The sequence below is a fragment of the Schistocerca nitens genome, chromosome 3 (assembly GCF_023898315.1).
Source record: "Schistocerca nitens isolate TAMUIC-IGC-003100 chromosome 3, iqSchNite1.1, whole genome shotgun sequence".
NCBI classification, from domain to species: Eukaryota; Metazoa; Arthropoda; class Insecta; order Orthoptera; family Acrididae; genus Schistocerca; species Schistocerca nitens.
In genome coordinates this window covers 273,657,666-273,678,081 of record NC_064616.1, presented here as the reverse complement: position 1 = coordinate 273,678,081, position 20,416 = coordinate 273,657,666, and the positions used below count along the sequence as shown (strand labels likewise).

The following is a 20,416-nucleotide window of genomic DNA, read 5'->3' as shown; positions in this document are numbered from 1 at the left end:
AGTTTGCTGGCTAGGAATGCAAGAAGCAGGAGTGGTTAGTGCACAGGCTTGGCATGTAATAGACAGTTGTCAGAATCAGCAGGGAGCACCCCACACTGAAGATGATGTAGGGATGCGAACTGGGAGAAGGTGACAGAATACAGGAAGAGGAAACTATTACCTGGAGGGGGGGGGAAGGTGAAAGTGGGTTGGCAGAGATTAAGGCCAGGACAATGGATCACTCCCATCTGCGTAGTTGGTAGTGGAGGGAAGGATCCATATGGCCTCGGATGTGAAGCAGCCATTTAAATCGAGTATATTATTTTCATCTGCATCTTGTGCCACCGGACGCTCAATTCTGTTCTTGGGAACAGTTTGGCAATGGCCGTTCATCTTGGTGGACAGCTGTCTGGTCATCATAACGACATAAAATTCTGTGTAGTGTTTGCAATAAAGTTGATACATGACATGGCTGCTCTCATAGATGGCCCAGCCTCATAGTCCATCCCTATGCCACTCTCACTCCCAACCCCTTGTCACAGGGTCATATCACTGTGAATGACCCAAGCACAAGACTTTCCCAATCCACCATTTCCTGCTCCAGTTTGTTACAGACTTATCCTACATTCAGAGACTAGGATACCTGTTAATGCAGTCATGTCATGTATCAACCTGCTCCAAACACTACACAGTTTATACAAATACTAAACTGTTTCAACTGTCCACCCGGATGAATGGCCACCACCAAACTGTTGCCAGAAGTAAAGTTGACGACACGGTGGCACAACATGCAGCAGAGCATAATATGTACAATTTCAACGGCTGCTTCAAAACCTGGATCATTTGGATCCGTCCCTCCACCGTCGCCTTCTCTGAAATACGCAGATGGGAGTTATCCTTGCAACACATCCTTTGCCCCCATAATCGTCCTGCCCTCAATCTACGGTAACCCAAACCTTCACCAGAGAGTTTCCCCTTCTTCCGTCTTGTCACCCTCTCCCAATTCACATCCCCTCATCATCTACAACAAGCACCGCTCCCCACCAGTGCCAACACCTGCGCATCAGTGCCTCGCCTGTGCACCTGCCAACCCTCTCCCTACCGCATTCCTTGCCAGCAAACCAGCTGTCTCCCTCCAGGCCACTAGCCATCTACCCAGTCTCTCTCTCTCTCTCTCTCTCTCTCTCTCTCTCTCTCTCTCAACCTAGTCCAAGTCCACCTGCTGAACTGCAGCCCTCGCATTATGCATCCAGCACAGTGAGGATTATCCTAAAATCTAGCAAGTTTTCTTTCTTTTTTGTGTGTGCCTGTCAAAGACTCTATACTTTTGCTTTTCAGGGAATGTCTCCTTTACTTCTGAAGTATTTACATTGTAGCAGGCATTTCCAATTATAATATTTAAATCACTTATCTTTGCAGTTGCCCAAGAATTAAATAGGAATTTCCACTGTAAGTGAATGTTTGATAAGTGGGTTCAGTACATTTGCTTTTGCTTTGCAACCCTCAACTTCAGTTCCCTGTCTGGACACTGTGGCCCTATTACACTGATAAGCGAAAGCATTATGACCACTACAAACTGCAAGGTTGGATGCCTCCTGGTGGAACAGTAAGACAAATATGTAAGTCAAGGAGAGATGGATGGGGGCTTACCCTCACGAAGATATGCACTGCGAATGGAGAAATCCACTGAGATAAGTGCCAAAGAACAGAGTACTATTATTGCGCAAAGCTTGTGAACGAGTAGCTTGAAAGCACCAAAGCTGGCTGAATGTTCATGTGTTACTGTTGTGAGCACCTATGGAAAGTGATAGGGTAGTGAAACAACCACTAGGTGGTAAGCGGTTGGGCGTCCACAACTCTTCGCAAAACATGGGGTTTGGAGGCTTGTCTGCTCTGTAAAGTAGGACAGATGTCAATTTGTGGCACCTCTGGTGAAAGACCACAATGCCAGTGGACACATGTTTCGGAGCACACCGTTCAGAACACATTGTTGAACAAGGGGCTACGCAGCAGATGAGTCCTGCATGTTCACATGTTGTCCCAACGATATCATCAATCACGAATGTAGTGGGCTCGGGATTATCGAGATTGTACTGTGTATCACTGAAAATACGTTGGCTTGTCAGACAAATCACATTTTTTCCTACAACATGTCGACAGTCATCTCCACAAAGGCTGTCATCCAGGCGAACAGCTGCTCGAAACGTGCCGTACGTCACAAATGCAGGCTGGTGGAAGCAGTATTATGCTATGATAGACATTCTTCTGCTATCTTTCATCAATATAATTGTCTGTGTCTTGAAGCCAGAATCGTCCAACAGTGGCTCAATGAGCGCGATAGTGAAATTACGTTTTAATGTCTCAGCCACCAAATTCACCTGATGTGAATCCAATGGTTACCTTTTGGGTAGCTAACGAGCACCATCAATGCATGTACCAATCAGCAGCCAGTTATTCATTGGAATTACATAACTCTTGCGAAGATATCTGGTGCCACATAGCTCCACAAATCTAACAACAACAGTAGAATCGACGATACGCAGAATCGGTGATATACTGTGTTACACAGTTGGCCCAACAAGTTATTAAGCATGTGGTCTTAATGTTTTGGCTCGTCAGTGTAAGTGTCCTTACATACAACCAGGTGTCGGTTTTGTGTGAGATCTTTCGATAAGATTCTGCTATGGAGGTCATTGAAGGCTTTATACATTGCGAGTTTGACATTTAATTGTGTTTTATCTCACATTTCTCTAACTTGGCACTTTGTTTTACACATATTGTGCAGCCATTGCTGTTTCTATAGTAGTTTTTTTTTATTTTTATTTTTTTTACAGAGAGCTGTAATACTGGGTACATATCTATCTATTACATGGTCAACTATGCTTCCAAACTTGAGTAGTTCTACCTGCTCTTGCCCAAACGCCATAGCTAAATGTTTTGGGTTCTTCATTGAGATATGAGACTACTGCTTCTTTATTTTGCTGTCTTAAAATGTAAATATTTCTTCCAAGTTTAGTTGTCCTTTTTACTTTGGTCATAACTGTTAAGAAATGAGATCATAGTCACTGATACCAGGGTCAACATGGACATTAATTCCAATGTACACTCCCCGGCAAAAAAGGTGAAGCACTCAGACTGGGCAGAAGACCAAAATGAAACTTCAAAGATGAGAGGGTAAGCAATGTTGTTTCAGTGACTACAAAATCGAGTCAAATTTACAAAGAACTTGGCCGTAAAAGCTCTCTTTGTCAGTATGCTGTTGCACCCCCTCTGGCCTGGATGCATGGATTGATTCGGTTGGGAAGGGTGTCATAAAGCCATTGTGTCCTCTTCTGAGGCACGCTGGCACACAATTGTTGTAACTGGTCCTTCATGTCTTGGATACTAGCACTGGAACATCGTTGATATCTAAGCTGTCCCACAGACCTTCTATCAGGAACAGATCTGGGGATCTTGCTTGCCATTGGAGTACCACAACATCATGCAGACAGTACATAGACACACTTGCCATGTGTGGACAAGCATTGTCCTGTTGAAAAATGACATCTGATAGTGTCACATGAGAGGTAACACAGGACGTCCAAGACAGTCTCTGATCAATGAAGACATATACCAGTGCACTGGCTCCCCACAGCTCCAGTCTCCTCGCCACAAAGTAGAGTCTACAATGGCCAGACGATCTCTGTTGCAGGGTCAGGTAATCATTCGAACCAAGTATAAAAACGTTGCCCAGTAACTAATACTGCTTGTAGTCAACTACTGGACGTCAAATAACATTTTTGGTTCAGATGCTTTTGCCCTTTTTGGTTTTCATATTAAGGACCAGGTTAATTTGGTTTCACCTCCGATCCCATTCCCAAAACTTGAATCATTCTGTGCACAGTTTAAACAGCTGTTTGAACCTACATTGCTTTGTGCAACAGGATTCCAGATCCATCTTTCCTTCAACAGGGTGGCTACTTGAACTTGGAGAAACGCCCTGATAATTTGAGGTATGGGGAGGAAGATGTCACAAGAAGCTTCTGAGAAATTGACAGAGAGCAGAGGGGAGGAGGGGGGGGGGGGGTGAGCACCTCACAATAACAGCTTTTCTTTCCTCTCAGCTGTAGTCTAACTGCAGTTTTTAAACATCAATAATTTTTATGGACTAATATCCTCATTTTGAAATAACAAGTCTTTTAAAATATGTGATCTATAAAGGTCAATAACATTAAATTCCAGTGTTAGGTTAAAAACACAGAATTCCCTGAGATTCTACCTGGAATTCCCTGAGATTCTACCTGATTTTTCTGGGTAAAATGTTATTCTCTGAGAATCCCAGGCTTTCCTAAGAATCACCACCCTATTAAAGCAATCAGCAGTGCTTAAGTTTTGTTGGGATCACCTGGTACCTTTCATAATGTGCAAGCAAGCTGAAACAGAACTAGATAGCTTACAAAAAGTATGTGTTCTATCACCAGTATCATCTAGCCAATGGGCTACACCCATGGTTGTGGTTCAGAGTCCTAATGTATCACGTAGCATTTGTGGTGATTTTAAGTCTGACGTTACTGCTCAAGCAAAAGTCAATTTGTACACATTTCCTCGACATGAGAAATTGTTAGCTACATTGGCTGGGGGCCAATATTTCTCAAACATAGATCTCACTAGTTTTGAGCTTCAACTGGCTGTATATGATTGTGCGCAATCAAAGCAGCTGTTTAAACCTACATTAGTTTGTGCAACAGGGATCCAGGTCCACATTTCCTTGAACAGGGTGGCTATTCAAATGTGGAAAAAAACCTGATAATTCCAGGTATGGGGAGAAAGATGATGTCACAAGAAACTGGTAGCCAAATAAAATAAATAGTTTGGAAATTATACGGCTGAGAGGTGTTTGATTTGACATCCTGAACTGAACAGCTGAGTCCTGCAACCACCTTTGAAAAGATGGACATAAAGGTAACAGTTTTTATTGCTCAATACGCCATTCGGCATGTTTTGTTATAACAGGTTACCATTCGAGGTTGCAAGCGCTCCCATGATATTTCAGAGATACCTTCAGCAACTTACCCAAGGCATCTCCAACTGTGTTAATTATATAGACGATTTGGTGGTTACCAGGGCCACGTGGGGAGCAGCACATGCTCAATCTACAGATGTTTGAGCATCTCCAAGCCAAAGGTCTGCAGTTACCTTGGAAAATGTAGTTTCTTTGCACCAAGTGTCACTTACTTGGGTCACATATTAAGTCGAGAAGCACTCACCCTGAAGCAGGATCATGTGGCTGCATTCACTGACTCACCAGGTCCTAATAATCTCAAAGAACTACAGTTGTTCATTGGCAAAGTAAATGTGGAGCACATTTCCTATCTGTTTTGTCAATTGCGCAAAAAAAGTATTAAATCTCGGTGATCAGAGGTGGGACAGATGATTTTCATGCAACTTAAAAAATGCCTTGGGTTAGCCCCTTCTTTAGCTGCATTTCATGCCAGCATCTGTTTGACGCTTGCCACTGATTCAGCGAATTGTGACATGGGCACTATGCTATTCCACAAATACACTGGCAGCACAGAGCAGCCCATTGCATTTGCATCTAAAACATTAAATGCAGTAGAGAGGAATTATTATAAAATTAAAATGGAGGCGTCGGCTATCATATACGGCATCTGGAGGTAGCAAGTGTTCCTCTTTGATGCACAGTTTCACCTGATCACCGATCCCAAGCATCTTATTTCGTTGTTGAGACCCTATTCAAAGCTTCCTGATAAAACAGCACAGCAGATACAACAGTGGCCGTAGTTCCTCAGTAACTATACCCTTGAGATCCATTATCAGCCCACCATGCAGCAGTCCATCACGGACTCACTTTCCTGGTTGCCATGTGGCCCAGATGCCAAATTTTATAGGCATGAGGTGCTGTTTTTTGCCTTAGACGCAAACCAGGGACACATCCTTGATGGATTACCGATTAAGGCATGTGAAGTAGTGGCAGAAATGGCCCACAATACACTCCTCTGCCATGTGTTGTCTGCTGTGTGGCAGAGGGAGCCACATGATGTGCCTAAGGATGCCGACCCAAAATGCCACAATTATTTTTCCTTGTGGCATCACCAAGGGGGTCATTTTGCTGGTGATGATGATAAATGTCGGATGGTAGTTCCTCCCATGATCTGCCCCCACATACTGCAGTTCCTCCACACTGCACATTGTGGAATGTGTAGAATGAAGGTGAGATGTGTATTTACCTGGGGTTGACACTGCCAGCGAATGCACTATACAGAACTGCCATACCTATTCCCACAACCAGTCCGCCCCAGCACAGTGGTTCAACCCTTGGCCATGCCCTGAGCAGCACTGGCAAAGGGTGGACATGGGTGGCACACCTAGCTGGCGGTGGCAGGAAATGGCGGGCGAGTGGAGGGGCACTACATCATGGTGCGGACGAAGCTGATTACAGTGCCAGACCAGCTGCTCCTGGTCAGCCTTATCCTCAAACATCTGGGACATTCTGGGGAGTGACGCAGTTGCTCGTGTCAATGCCCTCCCAAACTTCCCACGTCACACCGATGGCTGCAACTACTACACTGGCACAGACCCCCCCCCCAATACTTGGGACCCCCGCCTGGGCTCGTATTTTCAGACAGAACCCCAGGTGGACACAAGGCACTGTTGTCAGCAACAGGGTGGGGCAGATATTTGAGGTTGAGGCCAGCCAGGAGCTGCTGGCCTCCCCACACACACCAATTTCCCATCACTGCCAGGTGAGTGGGCTGCCTGCGACCAACCTAAGGACCAGCGAACCTCTTACTACTACAACTTCCGTCCTTGTGTTAGGTGTCTTCAGGAAGTCAACAATGACCAGTGGTGGGAACTGATGGAGGTCAAAATCCTTCCTCCCACTACGCCACTTTCAGCTACTCACTCCCGCCACCACCAGTTCCCTTCCTCACCATCAGCGGAAGTCGATCATTATTGGCCAGTGGTTCCCACAGAGACTGACCTGTCAGTCCCACCTACAATACTTCTGGTGCCCACTTCCCTGCAGGCTGGTCCAAGCTTTGTCCCAAACTCAGTCGCTCAGCCAGGCTCTCACAGACGGTGCCACCTCCCAACCCAGACAATCACTATAGGGACTGTCCGTGGGCAACTTTGGCAAGTATTCAGACATTCCTCTATCCCCTTCTTCAGTGATGTCGATAACAGTCAGGTCACTTTTGGACTTTAGGTGCTGATTAAATGGGGGGGGAAGGGGGGGGGGGGGATGGGGGAGCTTTGGTATGAGGGGGATTCGGATTCCCCACCTAGCCCGAATATTGGCAGAGGGAACATGTCAGAGACACTCAGGCTCTGGGCGACAGCCATGGCAGGATGTAGCCACCGAGGCAAGCAGTTAGGAGGTGCCTCTCTCTGATGAGTGATTGTCAGCAGCCCGGTAATTGCAGCCAATCTCTTGTTAGTCACTGAAGTCTTACGTACACACCACTGGATAGCAGAGTATTTTGAGCTCATCTGATTAAAGTTTTGTTATTTGGACTTTCTGTGGATTGTGGTATATGCTTAGATGACTCGGCTACACTTTGGACTTGTGTTGATTATAATTCACATCATGATCTCTACTTCATTCACCACCAGAACTACCTGTTTCATTCTGCTGGTCTCCTTGTTACCACCAAAGGGAATAATCACAAACTGTGTTTCTATCCACACAGAGTATGACTGGACATGATGTGTGGCTGCAGGCATGTTGGCGAATGCAAAGGTGGCACGGCAGCAGTCGGGCCACGTGCTACTGTCAAAATTTAGACACAGCAGACATGACATCAGTTTTGCCATCAGTATGCACAATGAATGTGTTTGTATTATTTGTGTTCGCAAAGCTACAGCGCAAACTATTACAGGTACAGAGAAGCACAATATGTCATGATAAGGAGGAGGTGCAGACAATTCTGCTGAGAAGCTGACACACTCTGTGATTAATGTGTGCGGAAAGTTAGAGGGCCATAAAGTTTTATCTCTGAAATACAGTAAATAATTAATAACTTTTACAATTTTCCTGGTACCAAAGAAACTGACTCAACACATTGTAGTGGTCATCAATGCACATTTACTGAGCTATGCACATGAGCTGCAAAGTAATTAATAAATCTGCGAGACATTTTGTAATTGAACTTTTCATTACAATCACCTTACCATTTAATACAATACATGATTAGCAAGATGTGATTACACACCATATGCAACATATGGATGGTAAGATTTACAATTTTTATTGTACTTTATAATTAACTGTTTATTAATTTGCACAGCTTGACCTGTAATTCAGAAATTAATACCGCTACATCAATTCTGATTGCAACAATGGGAAAAGGGGGAACATTCGTGTAAAGAAGGGGTCCATATATGTTTATATTGTAATAATCGACGGCACAGAGATCATGAAAAGGGGAGGGGAGGGGAGAGGGGGAACGGAAGGAACTAATGATATTAGCTGCATTGGGACTTTTTGCGCAGTCAACAGATGAGTGAAAATACGTGCTAAACTGGGACTCAAACCTGGGATCTCCCGTTTACTAGGCAGTTGCAATAATCATTGTGACATCCAGACACAGTGTTTATCACAAATGCATGGACTATCGCAGCACGCTCCATGGTCGACCCACATTCTCATCTAGTCCATGTCCATGTCCTCCATGCTCACTAATTTTAGATTCCTGCTATATTGCCAAGACAGTCCATGCATTTGTGGTGAACAGTGTTTAGGTGGTGCAGTGGTTGATGCAACTGCCTAGTATGCAGGAGATCCTGGGTTCGAGTCCGAGTCCAGCGCACATTTTCACTCTTCTCCATTAATTCTGATGAAGTTCCAATGCAGCTGATATCATTAGTTCCTTCTGCCCCCAACTTCAATTTTCATAATATGTATCACAGCTGTGGATTCCGCATGGTGTCCATTCTTTCGGACATGCCCGAAAGAATAGACGCCAGACATTCATATAATATCAATTTTGCTTAAATTTAGTGTGGATTCAGATTTTTCATGACATTTATATGTAAAACGTTGTAAATGAGGCTGGTGACAGTGTGAGGTCATTAAGTGATATAGATGTATGGTGATCCATGGATGGGACGAGCTAAGGGCTTAAAAGCAAAGGCAGCCGTCTTGCTGGTTCGCATTTTTGGGTAAGAGTTGAAGAGGCTAGACATATGCTTGCCTGAGCAGCGATCCAGCTGCACACTTTTTGGCTATAGAAATTTTTGCAGCATAGAAATTTTTGCAACATCAATTGCAAAATTCTGAACTCTTTCACACCAGTTCAGTGGAGACTTAAAGATACTCTGCAGTGGTCAGGAATCTATTGCATTTCTGATGGTTGCTCAGGAGAAATTTTATTTTTCATGTGTGAAGCTGCTTTGGACTTTCAAAATGAGTCTGATTTTTAACTCAATTTGCCAGTGGGGACTTCGATTTTTTTCATTACTGATAGACATTTAAGATGAATGCATTTTGTGCCAATTAGGCTACTACTTAGTGTATTGGGGGCTTGAGCTAATTTCAGTGCACTTAATCACATAGCAGCTTATCACCAGCCTAATTGTTGTGTCTATTTATGGGCAATAAACTCTCTTTGTTAAAGTTGGGATATGTTATTTAGTTTTGCTGCACCTATGATCAACCTAACATTAATTTGTTAGGTGACTAATACGATGGAGGCAAGTTTATTATTTTATCTTTATTTAACAAGCAACCACTACCAAGAGAGAATCAATCATCCCCATAGTAGTAAATAGGAAACGACTTCACTACATTCACAGTTCAGTCTAACTAGTGTCATAATATGTTATTTCACTTTTACAGCCTCATCTCCCCTGTCTCGTCCTTTTGAGGTATTTGTACTTACCCAAACCAGAGTCGTTGGATTGTTGGTACACCCCATCCAACCTGCTCTGCTCGAACGTAGTCAGGAGTTTGATACTGATTGTTTTTTGACCATATCCATTCTTTTATGCAAATATCTGGTACTTCAACCTTTTCTTCATCTCCTGTGAACACACAACATTTTTTTTATATTTATTTTATGAATAAAATACACTACCACAGAAAATTATTTGATTACTACAGTATCATCAGAAGGTTATTCTACTAGCCTCTCTCATACCTTTCTCTTTCTGCTTGCTTGCCATATATATGTAATGGTGGAGATTGAAAAGAATTGCATAGACCATCTGTCGTACAGGGCGAAATACCAAGTGTATGCTTGGCAAATCTTTGTGATTCTCATCTTCCATCAGCACTGGCAACTTTATCTCACCCTGCAATACACGTAAAATAAGTCTCCAAAGAAAGGAAAAAAAAGTCTCATACCTCTTAACAATTTCACTAACTGTAATTCTACCATTACCCCAAAATGACTCTGTATGACACTAAATTTAACCTAACGATACTCGCAGAACACAATTCTGAAGCACACACTTGTACCTCACACTTCAATACAGGAATTTTTTATTTGAAACTGGAAATACATTATAGTAATGAATAGTTCCAGATAATATTTAGGTAGCTATAGCGAGAACAGAGAGCATTTGTAAGAGAATGCTGTCTAGGGTGTGGTGCAGAAACAGTATGGAGATGGACAGAGAGAGAAATGGGAACGAAGGTAGGGGGGAGATAGGATATAAAGTTTGTTTTGAGTACGCTGATGAAGTTTTGTTGGGAAGCCCTTGCACATCCTCCATACAGTCCCAATTCCACCCCCCCAAATGAGATTTCCATATTTTTGGAACCCTGAAGAAAGGCATCTGTTGCCATCGATTTACTTTGGAGGAGTAGGTGCGTGCCTGGGTACAATCATGGTCCTGCAGGCAACCACAAACATTTTTCCACGATAACACTGACCATCTTGTCTCACAGTGGTAATGCATTAACTCTTATGGTGATTATTTTTGAAATAATAACCCGTTTCTTACTTATTTCCATTTGTCTTGTTTTCATTACTTGCGTCTCGCGATCCGCTGGTCGTGATGCTGATTGGATGAAAGTTAAATTCATGACGTCATATACATTAGCCAATTATAAGTGTAGATAAGATCTGAGCGAACAACACCTCTGCTACACTCATTCTCGTATTCACACTTGATGTGAGCGAATATCTTTGCACATTGTGAGACTGAGTTATTTCGTTGAAATGGTTGGTTCTGTTGCATGTCATGTAAGTGATAGAGAATATTCAGTCAGAAAGCATTTGAATGCTCATTTGAGAAATGTGCATAAAATACAGGCAGATGAAGAAGCTACGATAAAGTGCTCAAAAAGTGGCTACAGCTTTAAATGTAATTTTTTGGGTAAGTTGCGACTACATGTGGAGCAGGAGCACATGGTTGAGATGGTAAAAGAAATTAGTGAATTCCAAATGAAGGACGGTAAGTTAAGTGTACTATGCCTATTTAAATTATTATCATCCATTGTTGATTATTACGTACTTGCCTGACCCGTGGCTGTTAGCTCTTGTTTTTGTAGGTCAATAGAACATGTGCTTATTTGATAGCCTGAAAAAGATGCATTTCACATAAACTGTATACTTACTGTATGCTACATTCAGTGTAGGTTAAATTGTTGCAAAAAATCACACTAGTAACTGATTGGTGTCAGTAATTCGTGAGAGTATCTAACAGTGCAGGTTTTTGACTCCTGCTGTTTACTTTGTACTTGTTGAATCTGAATGTAATTGTTTTTCATCAATGCTTTTATTTTAGACTTTCTGAAGTGGAAGTCTGAGAAGGATAGGAAAAACAAAGAGTAGTTTTGTCTCTCATTATGGCACTAAGCATTTAAAGGATGGCACTGCAAAAACCACCTTTGTGTGCCACGGAAGTGGCACATTTTCATCGAAGTCAAGTGGCAAAATGTTGTGTAGGTCTCAGGGTACTTGCAAGATGTGGAACCATGGCTTTGCTGCCATAAAGTTTCACGAAGAAGAAAGTGGAATTTGTAGTGTCATTTACTACAGAACACATTTCAGCCACGACCAGAACATTGCCTTTCTGCATCTCAGTTGTTCTGATAGAGAAGCCATCAACTGGTGAGTATTACCTTAATTGTAGAGTTTTGCTGTCCTTTCAGTGATCCTCAAGTACAATGGTCAAACTTGATTAAAATATGGCATGAAAGTTTCAGAATCCATTGTCAGGCTTGCTTTTAGTTACATGTAGTTGACTTTTACTTTTTTGCAGCGAAGGAACATTGTTTTTTACTGTTGAAAAATGAATATTGTTATGGATATGTGGTAAGAATATATTGATTGGCAGTTCATATGAATACAATTTGTGATGGTAGCATGAATGCAGTTGCAAAAGACCAGATTTTGTGATCCATATTGACCACAATAATGGTGATTGTAATGCAGGGCCGGCCAAACGCTGCACAGTGTGCAGACGTGCGGAAGGGCTGCACATGTGCGCACATATGCGACAGCGACATCTGTTATTAGAAATGTGTCTTAAATGAACGGCGGCGGCTCCACTTCCCTGTTTATGTGGTACAAGCAAGAGCGCAACATACCCAGTCTCGTTTGCCCCTGGTAACCTTAACCTTAACAGAGAAGTACTGAGAAATAGCAGGTACTGTGAAAAAGCAAAGGATGGGAGATCTATGTTCTCAGTCATTTAAAAATGACTGGGAAGTGCAATTCTTTTTTGTAACCGTTGGTGAAAACTCACAGTGTTTGCTATGCCGCCGAATAATAGGCGGCCAACGTAAGTTTTCAATTGACTCGGCAGGTCCCCGGACTCTTACACGCTTAGTGAACATTCGCGCGCCGGAGATCAACGCCTCATGTTTCTGTGTGTGCCGTCGTTTTGTGCTCAAGTGGTTCAGTGTTATTCGTTTTGTGCACCTACATTCACGTGTGATAATTTTCGTCTATGTATGTGTCTAAGTGTCTGAACAACTTTTATCTTGGACTCTACGCCCGTGAACGGCTCCATGTATTTTAAAAAGTGTTTGTCTCCGTTTATATGTTCACCATAATTTTTCTCTAATTGTCTTCATTTGTATCTTTTGTGTTTCTCTGAGGCAAAAGAGCGGCGTAGCATGCTGCTGCTGGCCTGCCTGTAAACAGGTTTAAAAATAACAATAAAGAAAAAAAAAGTTTTCAATTGAAAGACACTACAATGCATATCCCAAAGACGAGTGTAGTGTACTCAAGAGTGAAGAACGGCAAGCAAAATTAAATGTCCTTAAGAAAATGGATGAGACACATCAACTCGATTATCATTTCTCATGGCCAGTGATAAACGTTTTTAGATTTATTCCTTTCATAATTAAAAATTATTGTTTACTAACTGTGCATTAGTGCCTCATTCTGCTCCATGTTACATTATTATCAGGAAAGTTGGTCATTAAACCGATTGTTCCAATGTATACTTACATTTAGGTCTTTTTTTTTATGTGTGAAGGGTTACGCTCAGCTGAAGTCGATAAAACGTGACATTCATCTAATTGTCGGTTATTATGCAGATTTCAGACGGAGTTGATGAAAGATGTAGCAATAATGGTATTGAAATAACAGGTGATCATCGAGAGGTCTGCGGTTGTTATTCTGTTCAGAGGTCAGTGAGACATAAATTATGTGGGTGTAACTGAGGGCACCGAGAATTAATTATAGGAAACCTTGCATTAGTTTAATGTTATTTGAAATCATGAATAAGGTTTGTTGGAAGTCGCTAAGTGCTCTCTTCCTTAAATACTAGATCAAAAACATTACTCGTATTTACGTGCCGTCAGTCAAGCTGCCTTAATAAAAACCCACGGTTGTTAACTGTATTACTTGTCTTACTGGGTTAAACAGTTAACATAAAAGTAGAAGTCTCAATGAGTAGACTGTGACAGTATTTTAAATGTTTAATACGCGAAATACCTTCCCATGATTGGCATGCAAGCTGTGGAAAGAGCACTAGATTGCGCCGGTACAGAGTATCCCAGCAAGTGGATAAAGCGACATCTGTGGGTAGAAACATGCACTACATGAACACTGACGGCTGCGGCGTGCACGCTGTGACCCGGAAGTTGCACATGTGCAGGAGCACCGCACGCGTGCAGAATTTCTGGCCGGCCCTGTTGTAATGCCATGTACTTGGGTGTGTGGAAGCAGGTGTCATGCATTACAGTAATGCATGTGGGGAAGTAAGTTCTGAAATATTTATGTATTGCCTTGTGTTATTGCATATGTCATAGTAACCTATTTAAGAATAGATCATTAATGCATCTGCATAGACTATAGGCAATACATTTCTTTTTTCTTGTCCAGCATGTTAAACATGGTGGCTCAGGGCATCTGCAACTGCAATAACGGATTTTAGACTAGATGAAAGCATCAATTACTACAATGCTCTGACCTGTACTTGTAGACCTCATAACCATATGAAAATAGCCTTGGTAACTGAAACAGAGAAATATCACATTGCAACTGGTGCTGTAATCTGGTCTCAGTTTATTCTTCCATTCCCAGTGTGTTAATGACATCTTCAGTACTGTTGGAAGGGCACACTGAATATACTGTCAAGCCATTTGTTAAACTATCCAGTATATAAGTATTTAGCAACTGTTATATTGCATGAATTTATTTCAGTGCGGGTGGTTAACTGCAAGTGTTCTTTCTGCATACTGTCTGCATGTACATACTCGGAATTTGCCTCTTTGTATTTGGAGTAATTTTAAAATGTTGCAGGTGAAATTGCTGTAGGGGTCACTTTCCAGAGAATTCTGGATGATGTGTGGGACTAAATTCATACTAGCGGAGTGGAGAGGCTGCATCTCCTGACTCGGCATGACCTTCATAATATTAAAAGAGACTTTGCCATTGGTGATTATCAGCAGCATAACACTGATGAAGTCAGTGTTAGTATGTGGTTGGAGAATATGAAAGATTGTGTTTTCCTCTGTAAGAAAGAAGCTGAGGCCAGGGAAGATTTTGACAGCACTGACTTGGTGATAGTGTTAATGACTGACTACCAGAAACAGTTATTACAGAGATTTGGACAAAATATTGTATGTGGAGACTCCACACATTGTACAAATGTTTACAAGTTGTTGGTGACCACATTGTTAGTGGTAGACGATTTTGATTCACGTATGCCTGGAGCCTTCTGTGTTTCAAATCGGGAGACTACTTCCATAATGACTCGTTTCTTTAGTGCTGCGAAAGAGAGCTGGCATCATAAAAACGTCTGTATTCATGTCTGACGACACTAATACTTTCCACAGTGCATGGACATGAGTCATGGGACCTGCAGAAAATAATCTGCTGTGCATCTGGCACAAACACCGCAGCTGGCAGAATAATTTGAAGAAAGTCCATGGCAATGAAGAAAAGAAAGCATTTGTGTAAAAAGCTCTTCGTACACTGCTTGAAGAAGCAGACATAGACAATTTTAATGAGCTGCTGGAGTCTTTCGTCTGGCAGCTGTAAGCAAATGAAGGTACAAGAGACTTTGGTGTATAATTCTCTTCAAGTTACTTATCTCGGCCTCAGCAGTGGGCATACTGTCACCATCACAATCTGGGTATAAATACAAATATGCACCTTGAAGCAATGCATAGAGTTTTAAAATACTGTTATCCAGAGGGAAAAACAACAATAGACTTGACAAACTACTTTTTGTGTTGATGAAATTAGTGCGCGACAAACAGTGTGCTCGAATGGTTAAACTGCGTAAGGGTGGCCATTCATATAGGATCAATGTTGTTATGGTTCATCACAAAGCTTCTTGTAATAAGGAGAATGACATAACAGTCAATACTGATGGCACAAATGTTCATGTGAAATCCCAAATAAATTGTGATGTAACACATACCTTGATTTGAAATAACATTGAACGTAAATTAGAGTGCAAGTTGAAATGTTCCAAATGTAATATATGTATACATGCTTTCAGTTGTTCCTGTGCGGACAGTTTAATTCATTTGAATATATGAAAACACATCCATGCAGTGTCAATGATGTATGCATTATATTCCAGTGCTACATTTACACCAACTGAAGCAACAGTGACAGAAGAGGCTTCTGCCATTTTGTGTTCACTGCAAACAAATACTAATGATCACGAGAACACATCTCTGGCCCGAGAAATAATGTCCACAGAAATCCTGAAATCAGTGCAGAAAGATGCAGCTCATTCACTGTTACTATCAGACTGCAGGGAAGCTCCACAATGCCCCAGCAATGAGAGGCTAAAAGTTCAACGACGAAATGGTAAATGTAACAAACAGCCAAAGGGCAGTTTGAAGACACCAACCCTTGCAGAAAAAGCAAATATTGTTTCGGCACTGAGGCAGCCTGAAAGTGAAATATTAAACTCGCCATGTAAAACAAAGAGCAATGCATTGTGCTTGGTACCCATGTTGGTGATGCGGAAACCCAAGTGATATTGATAAAGAAAATAAACTTCTTTGAAATTTTTTTTCAGTTGATGCCTTTATCCTTTTATTTGCATCTGTAATTGAAACCTTTATTTGAAATATTACTCGATTACATTAAAATGAGTTATTGTGTAACTAGTGGAGAAAATTTAGATGTGTCTGCAGAGCAGTGTGTTTGGCATGAATTTGAAGCCCCTTATCACGTGATGGACCAAAGTCTGTTGTAACAATATACTGCAAAATAAAAATGCTTTATAACAATTAAAAGATATTTTTCACTTCTGAAACACATTTCAATTCGGTTCATTACTAACAGTTCAACAGAAAAAAATTCAACGCACTTAAGCTAAGTATCTGATATTTTATTTAATGGCTCTGAATGTGGCCACTTCCTGAAAAATTTTGTACTGGGATTCCAACAGTAGTTATTGAGCAGAGAAATTTGTGGCAAAGAATTTCACACATTGTTCAGTCTGAGGAAACAAGGTTTCTACATCACCCAAGGTGCAATTACTGAGCAGGGCGGTGCAGTTAGTATTATTTACAGAATGTTTATAATTGTAAAGACAAGTGGGACACTTTTCTTTACTACAATTAATCATTTCCTTTTCAGTATCATTCCATGCTGTTTTAGAATTATTTTTAGAGTTTACAGTCTCATGTGCTTTACTTCTAGCAATAATTTTTTTAGATTTATATACCTTTCCTTGTCTTCGGTATCTTTTGAGATTCATCTTTCAGAATAAAAGTTTTTATGTAGATTGCAATGCTTGGTTGGCAGAATTTACCAACCAGTAGGTAAGCAAAGAGGAAAACTAAACTATTTTGGAGTCTTTCACCCAATTTTATTGGTACAGAAAATGCTGTAACTGGTTCCTTGTAGTCAGTACAGCAGTTATTTTAAGTTGGCCTTTAAGAGACGTTACAGTAATGTGGAGAATAATTTAATCATTGCTGCATAAAGGTATTTCCATTTTACAGGACCTTAACTGTGCACTTGCTTTCCTGGGTATTCTTTACTACAAGTTGTGAGTGTTGTTTTTTTTTTTTTTTTTTTTTTTTTTTTTTTTTTTAATAAACAATAGATGTGTCTGAGCTGTAGTAACTGTACTCACAGTAAAGATGCATTTCACCTGTTTTTTGTTCATGCTTCACTGATGAGAACACCTCATTCCTGTTTTTGCAGTTTTAGAGTATTTTTCAGAGTGAAAGTGGAATTTGCATTTGGTACGCTGGTCACTTTCTTCCTTTGTTCATTTTATTTAGCTACACATATCTCTCAACCGGATATGCTTAAAATGTAAGAATTTTACATCAAAATGTACACTATGCTGCTAGGAAATTGAGGGCAATAGAAGTACTAATTGATTCTGAGACACCAGAGATTATGTGTGAACATGGACTGGAAGAAAATGTAATCAAGACTTACAACGTTCCTCCATTTGACAGATGAAGTCTTCCATTTGTAAGGTATGCAACCATTCAGACTTTGCATGTAGTAATTCCATGGAAATGTCTTGATTCAAATGGCTCTGAGCACTAGGGGACTTAACTTCTGAGGTCATCAGTTGCCTAGAACTTAGAACTACTTAAACCTAACTAACCTAAAGACATCACACACATCCATGCCCGAGGCAGGATTCGAACCTGCGAGCGTATCGGTCGCGCGGTTCCAGACTGTAGCGCCTAGAACCGCTCGGCCACTCCGGCCGGCAATTGATAAAAACTTTATGTATGACAGGTTTTGAGTCACCATCAAATAATTGTGACAAATTTACACAAAAGACAAATTATGAAAGCTAATACATAATAATTATGAGGCCAAAGTAACATCAGGAATGGAAATACATACTGGGTATAAGTACTTACAGTATGCTTAAGCAGGCTCACATAAGTTAGCAATACAAGAAAAACACACAGTCTCATATGCAATTGCTGTTAGACAACATTTGCAACAAAATATATTATCTGGGAACTTCATGTCAGGCTGAAGACAGCAGACTCGAGGATTGTAATGTTTTAACTTGGTGCCAGATGGCGTTGATGTCAAAGATCGAGACAAACCAAGACATAGCTTTTATAATACACAAAACAATGTAAATATTCCAGTCACATTTTTGAATACAAGAGACTTGCATTTTTCAGTGGACAGGGACATAAGGGAGGCAGAGTTGCTATATATTGAAACAAAAAGGTGAAGGATACCATTTTGTGGACAGACAGAAACATACAGAAATTGTCTTGAAGCAGCAGCTATACAGGGAAAGGAAGAAAAGCTTAATACTAGGGCAGTACTGATCTCCAAGTTGTCAGGTAAGATGTTTTCTGAAGTAACCTCATGCACTACTAGAAAAGGATATCAGAATTCACTTACATAATAGTAGTTAGTGATAATATAAAAACACTAGAAGGCAGTTCTCATTCAAGAGACTTTTATGATGTAATCTGAACTTAACAAAATTGTAGTGAGGGGGGGAGGGGGAACTGCTATGTGGGATGCTGCTGTTCCACCATTAGCAACAATGGTAGATCATGTCATCAGTCTATATAAAAAGTTCAGGTATTAAATATTAATTTCAGATCATTGCAAGCTGTCAATAGAAATTATGGACAAACCAAAACACAATGCATTTACATTTATGGATGTAAGACACATTAAAAAACTAAAGATGTTACATTTAGCTCAGAAAAATGGAGTAATAATAATAAAATTTTATTGTCATTCAGCTTATTACAGCAATAGACAAAGTCAAGAGCATACATTTCCCAATGTACTTTAGTTTGTGTGAAATGAATAAAAGTAGAAACCACAAGTTACCAAGCAGTACTTTCATCTTTAAAAAAAATCAACAACAGTTTAAAAAGGATTGTTTACTAGTAAATTACACAATTTGGCTTTAAAAATATTTACAGGGAATTCTTTAAAATCTTTGCTTAGTCTGTTAAACATCTTTAGTCCAAGGACTAGGTAAGAGTTCTGTGATTTACATAGTCTATGATGTGGCATGTCTACACATGTTCTGTTTCTAGTATCATAGCTATGAATATCATTTCTCAATACAAATTTTGAAACATTGTTTCTAATGTACAACAGAACATTATAAATGAATAGGTTTACTACTGTAACACATTGCAATTTGATGAACAGTGGTTTACAGTGTTCTCATTTACTTGAATCAGTAATTATTCTCAATACTTTCTTATGCAAAAGTAAAATATCATTCGTGTGACGATTACTACCCCACAATAAAATTCCATATGATATAATGCTTTGGAAGAAAGCAAAATATGCTGATCTCACATAGTTATCTGGAACATATCTTTTTAAATTTCTTATTACATAAATAGGTCTTATAAGTCTACCTGATATATTTTTGATGTGTGGTTCCCAGGTCAATTTGCTGTCAGTAGTAACACCTAAAATTTCAACAGTTTCTAGTTCATGGTGGTCAGGGATCCCCTTCAAGCTAATGTAAAGTTCCTGGGTTTTACTTTCATTTAGCAAGAAACCATTCGCTCTGAACCATAATTAAGATTGAGCCATGGTATTTTTAGTCAATATTTTCAGTCGGGCTAGATTTGTGCTTTTATTTAGAAAAGTTGTGTCACTGGCATATAATATTGTGTGAGAATTTATGAATAAAGGTAGATCATTAATCATTCTCTTCTTCTCGCAGCATTACAACCCTGTGTGGGTTTTACCCTCATCAAAAAGTTTCTTCCATTCTGCCCTCTCCAGCACCGTTTTCTTCCACATCATCTATCCACTGTTTTCATGGCTTCCTCTCTTGTCTTCTTCCGGTTGGCCTCCATTAAAAATCTTTTTTGTTGTTCTTCCAATATCCATCCTGAGGACATGCCCAAACCAGGCTATTCTTCTACTTTTATTCTTATGATGTCAGCTCCTTGTATGAGGTGGTCTAGCTCAGCATTCGTTCTAGATCTACAGAAACCATTATTATCCTGAACTGCCCCAAAGATCTTACACAGCACTCTACGTTCAAATATCCTGAGCTGTTGCTCATCAACACTCGTTAGCAT

General features: G+C 40.6%; 1 protein-coding gene across 2 annotated transcripts in view; it reads right to left on the bottom strand.

Annotated features, from left to right (window-relative positions):
* The window catches only part of LOC126248241 (constitutive coactivator of PPAR-gamma-like protein 1 homolog), a 240,238-nt gene that overhangs the window by 59,089 nt on the left and 160,733 nt on the right, over positions 1–20,416 (bottom strand). For both annotated transcript variants that reach the window (XM_049949081.1, XM_049949080.1), the window contains exons 12-13: positions 10,119–10,272; positions 9,861–10,002 (exon numbers count right to left, since the gene is read on the bottom strand). In XM_049949081.1, coding sequence (XP_049805038.1) covers positions 9,861–10,002; positions 10,119–10,272 — 296 coding nt within the window. The remainder of the gene's footprint in view (positions 1–9,860; positions 10,003–10,118; positions 10,273–20,416) is intronic.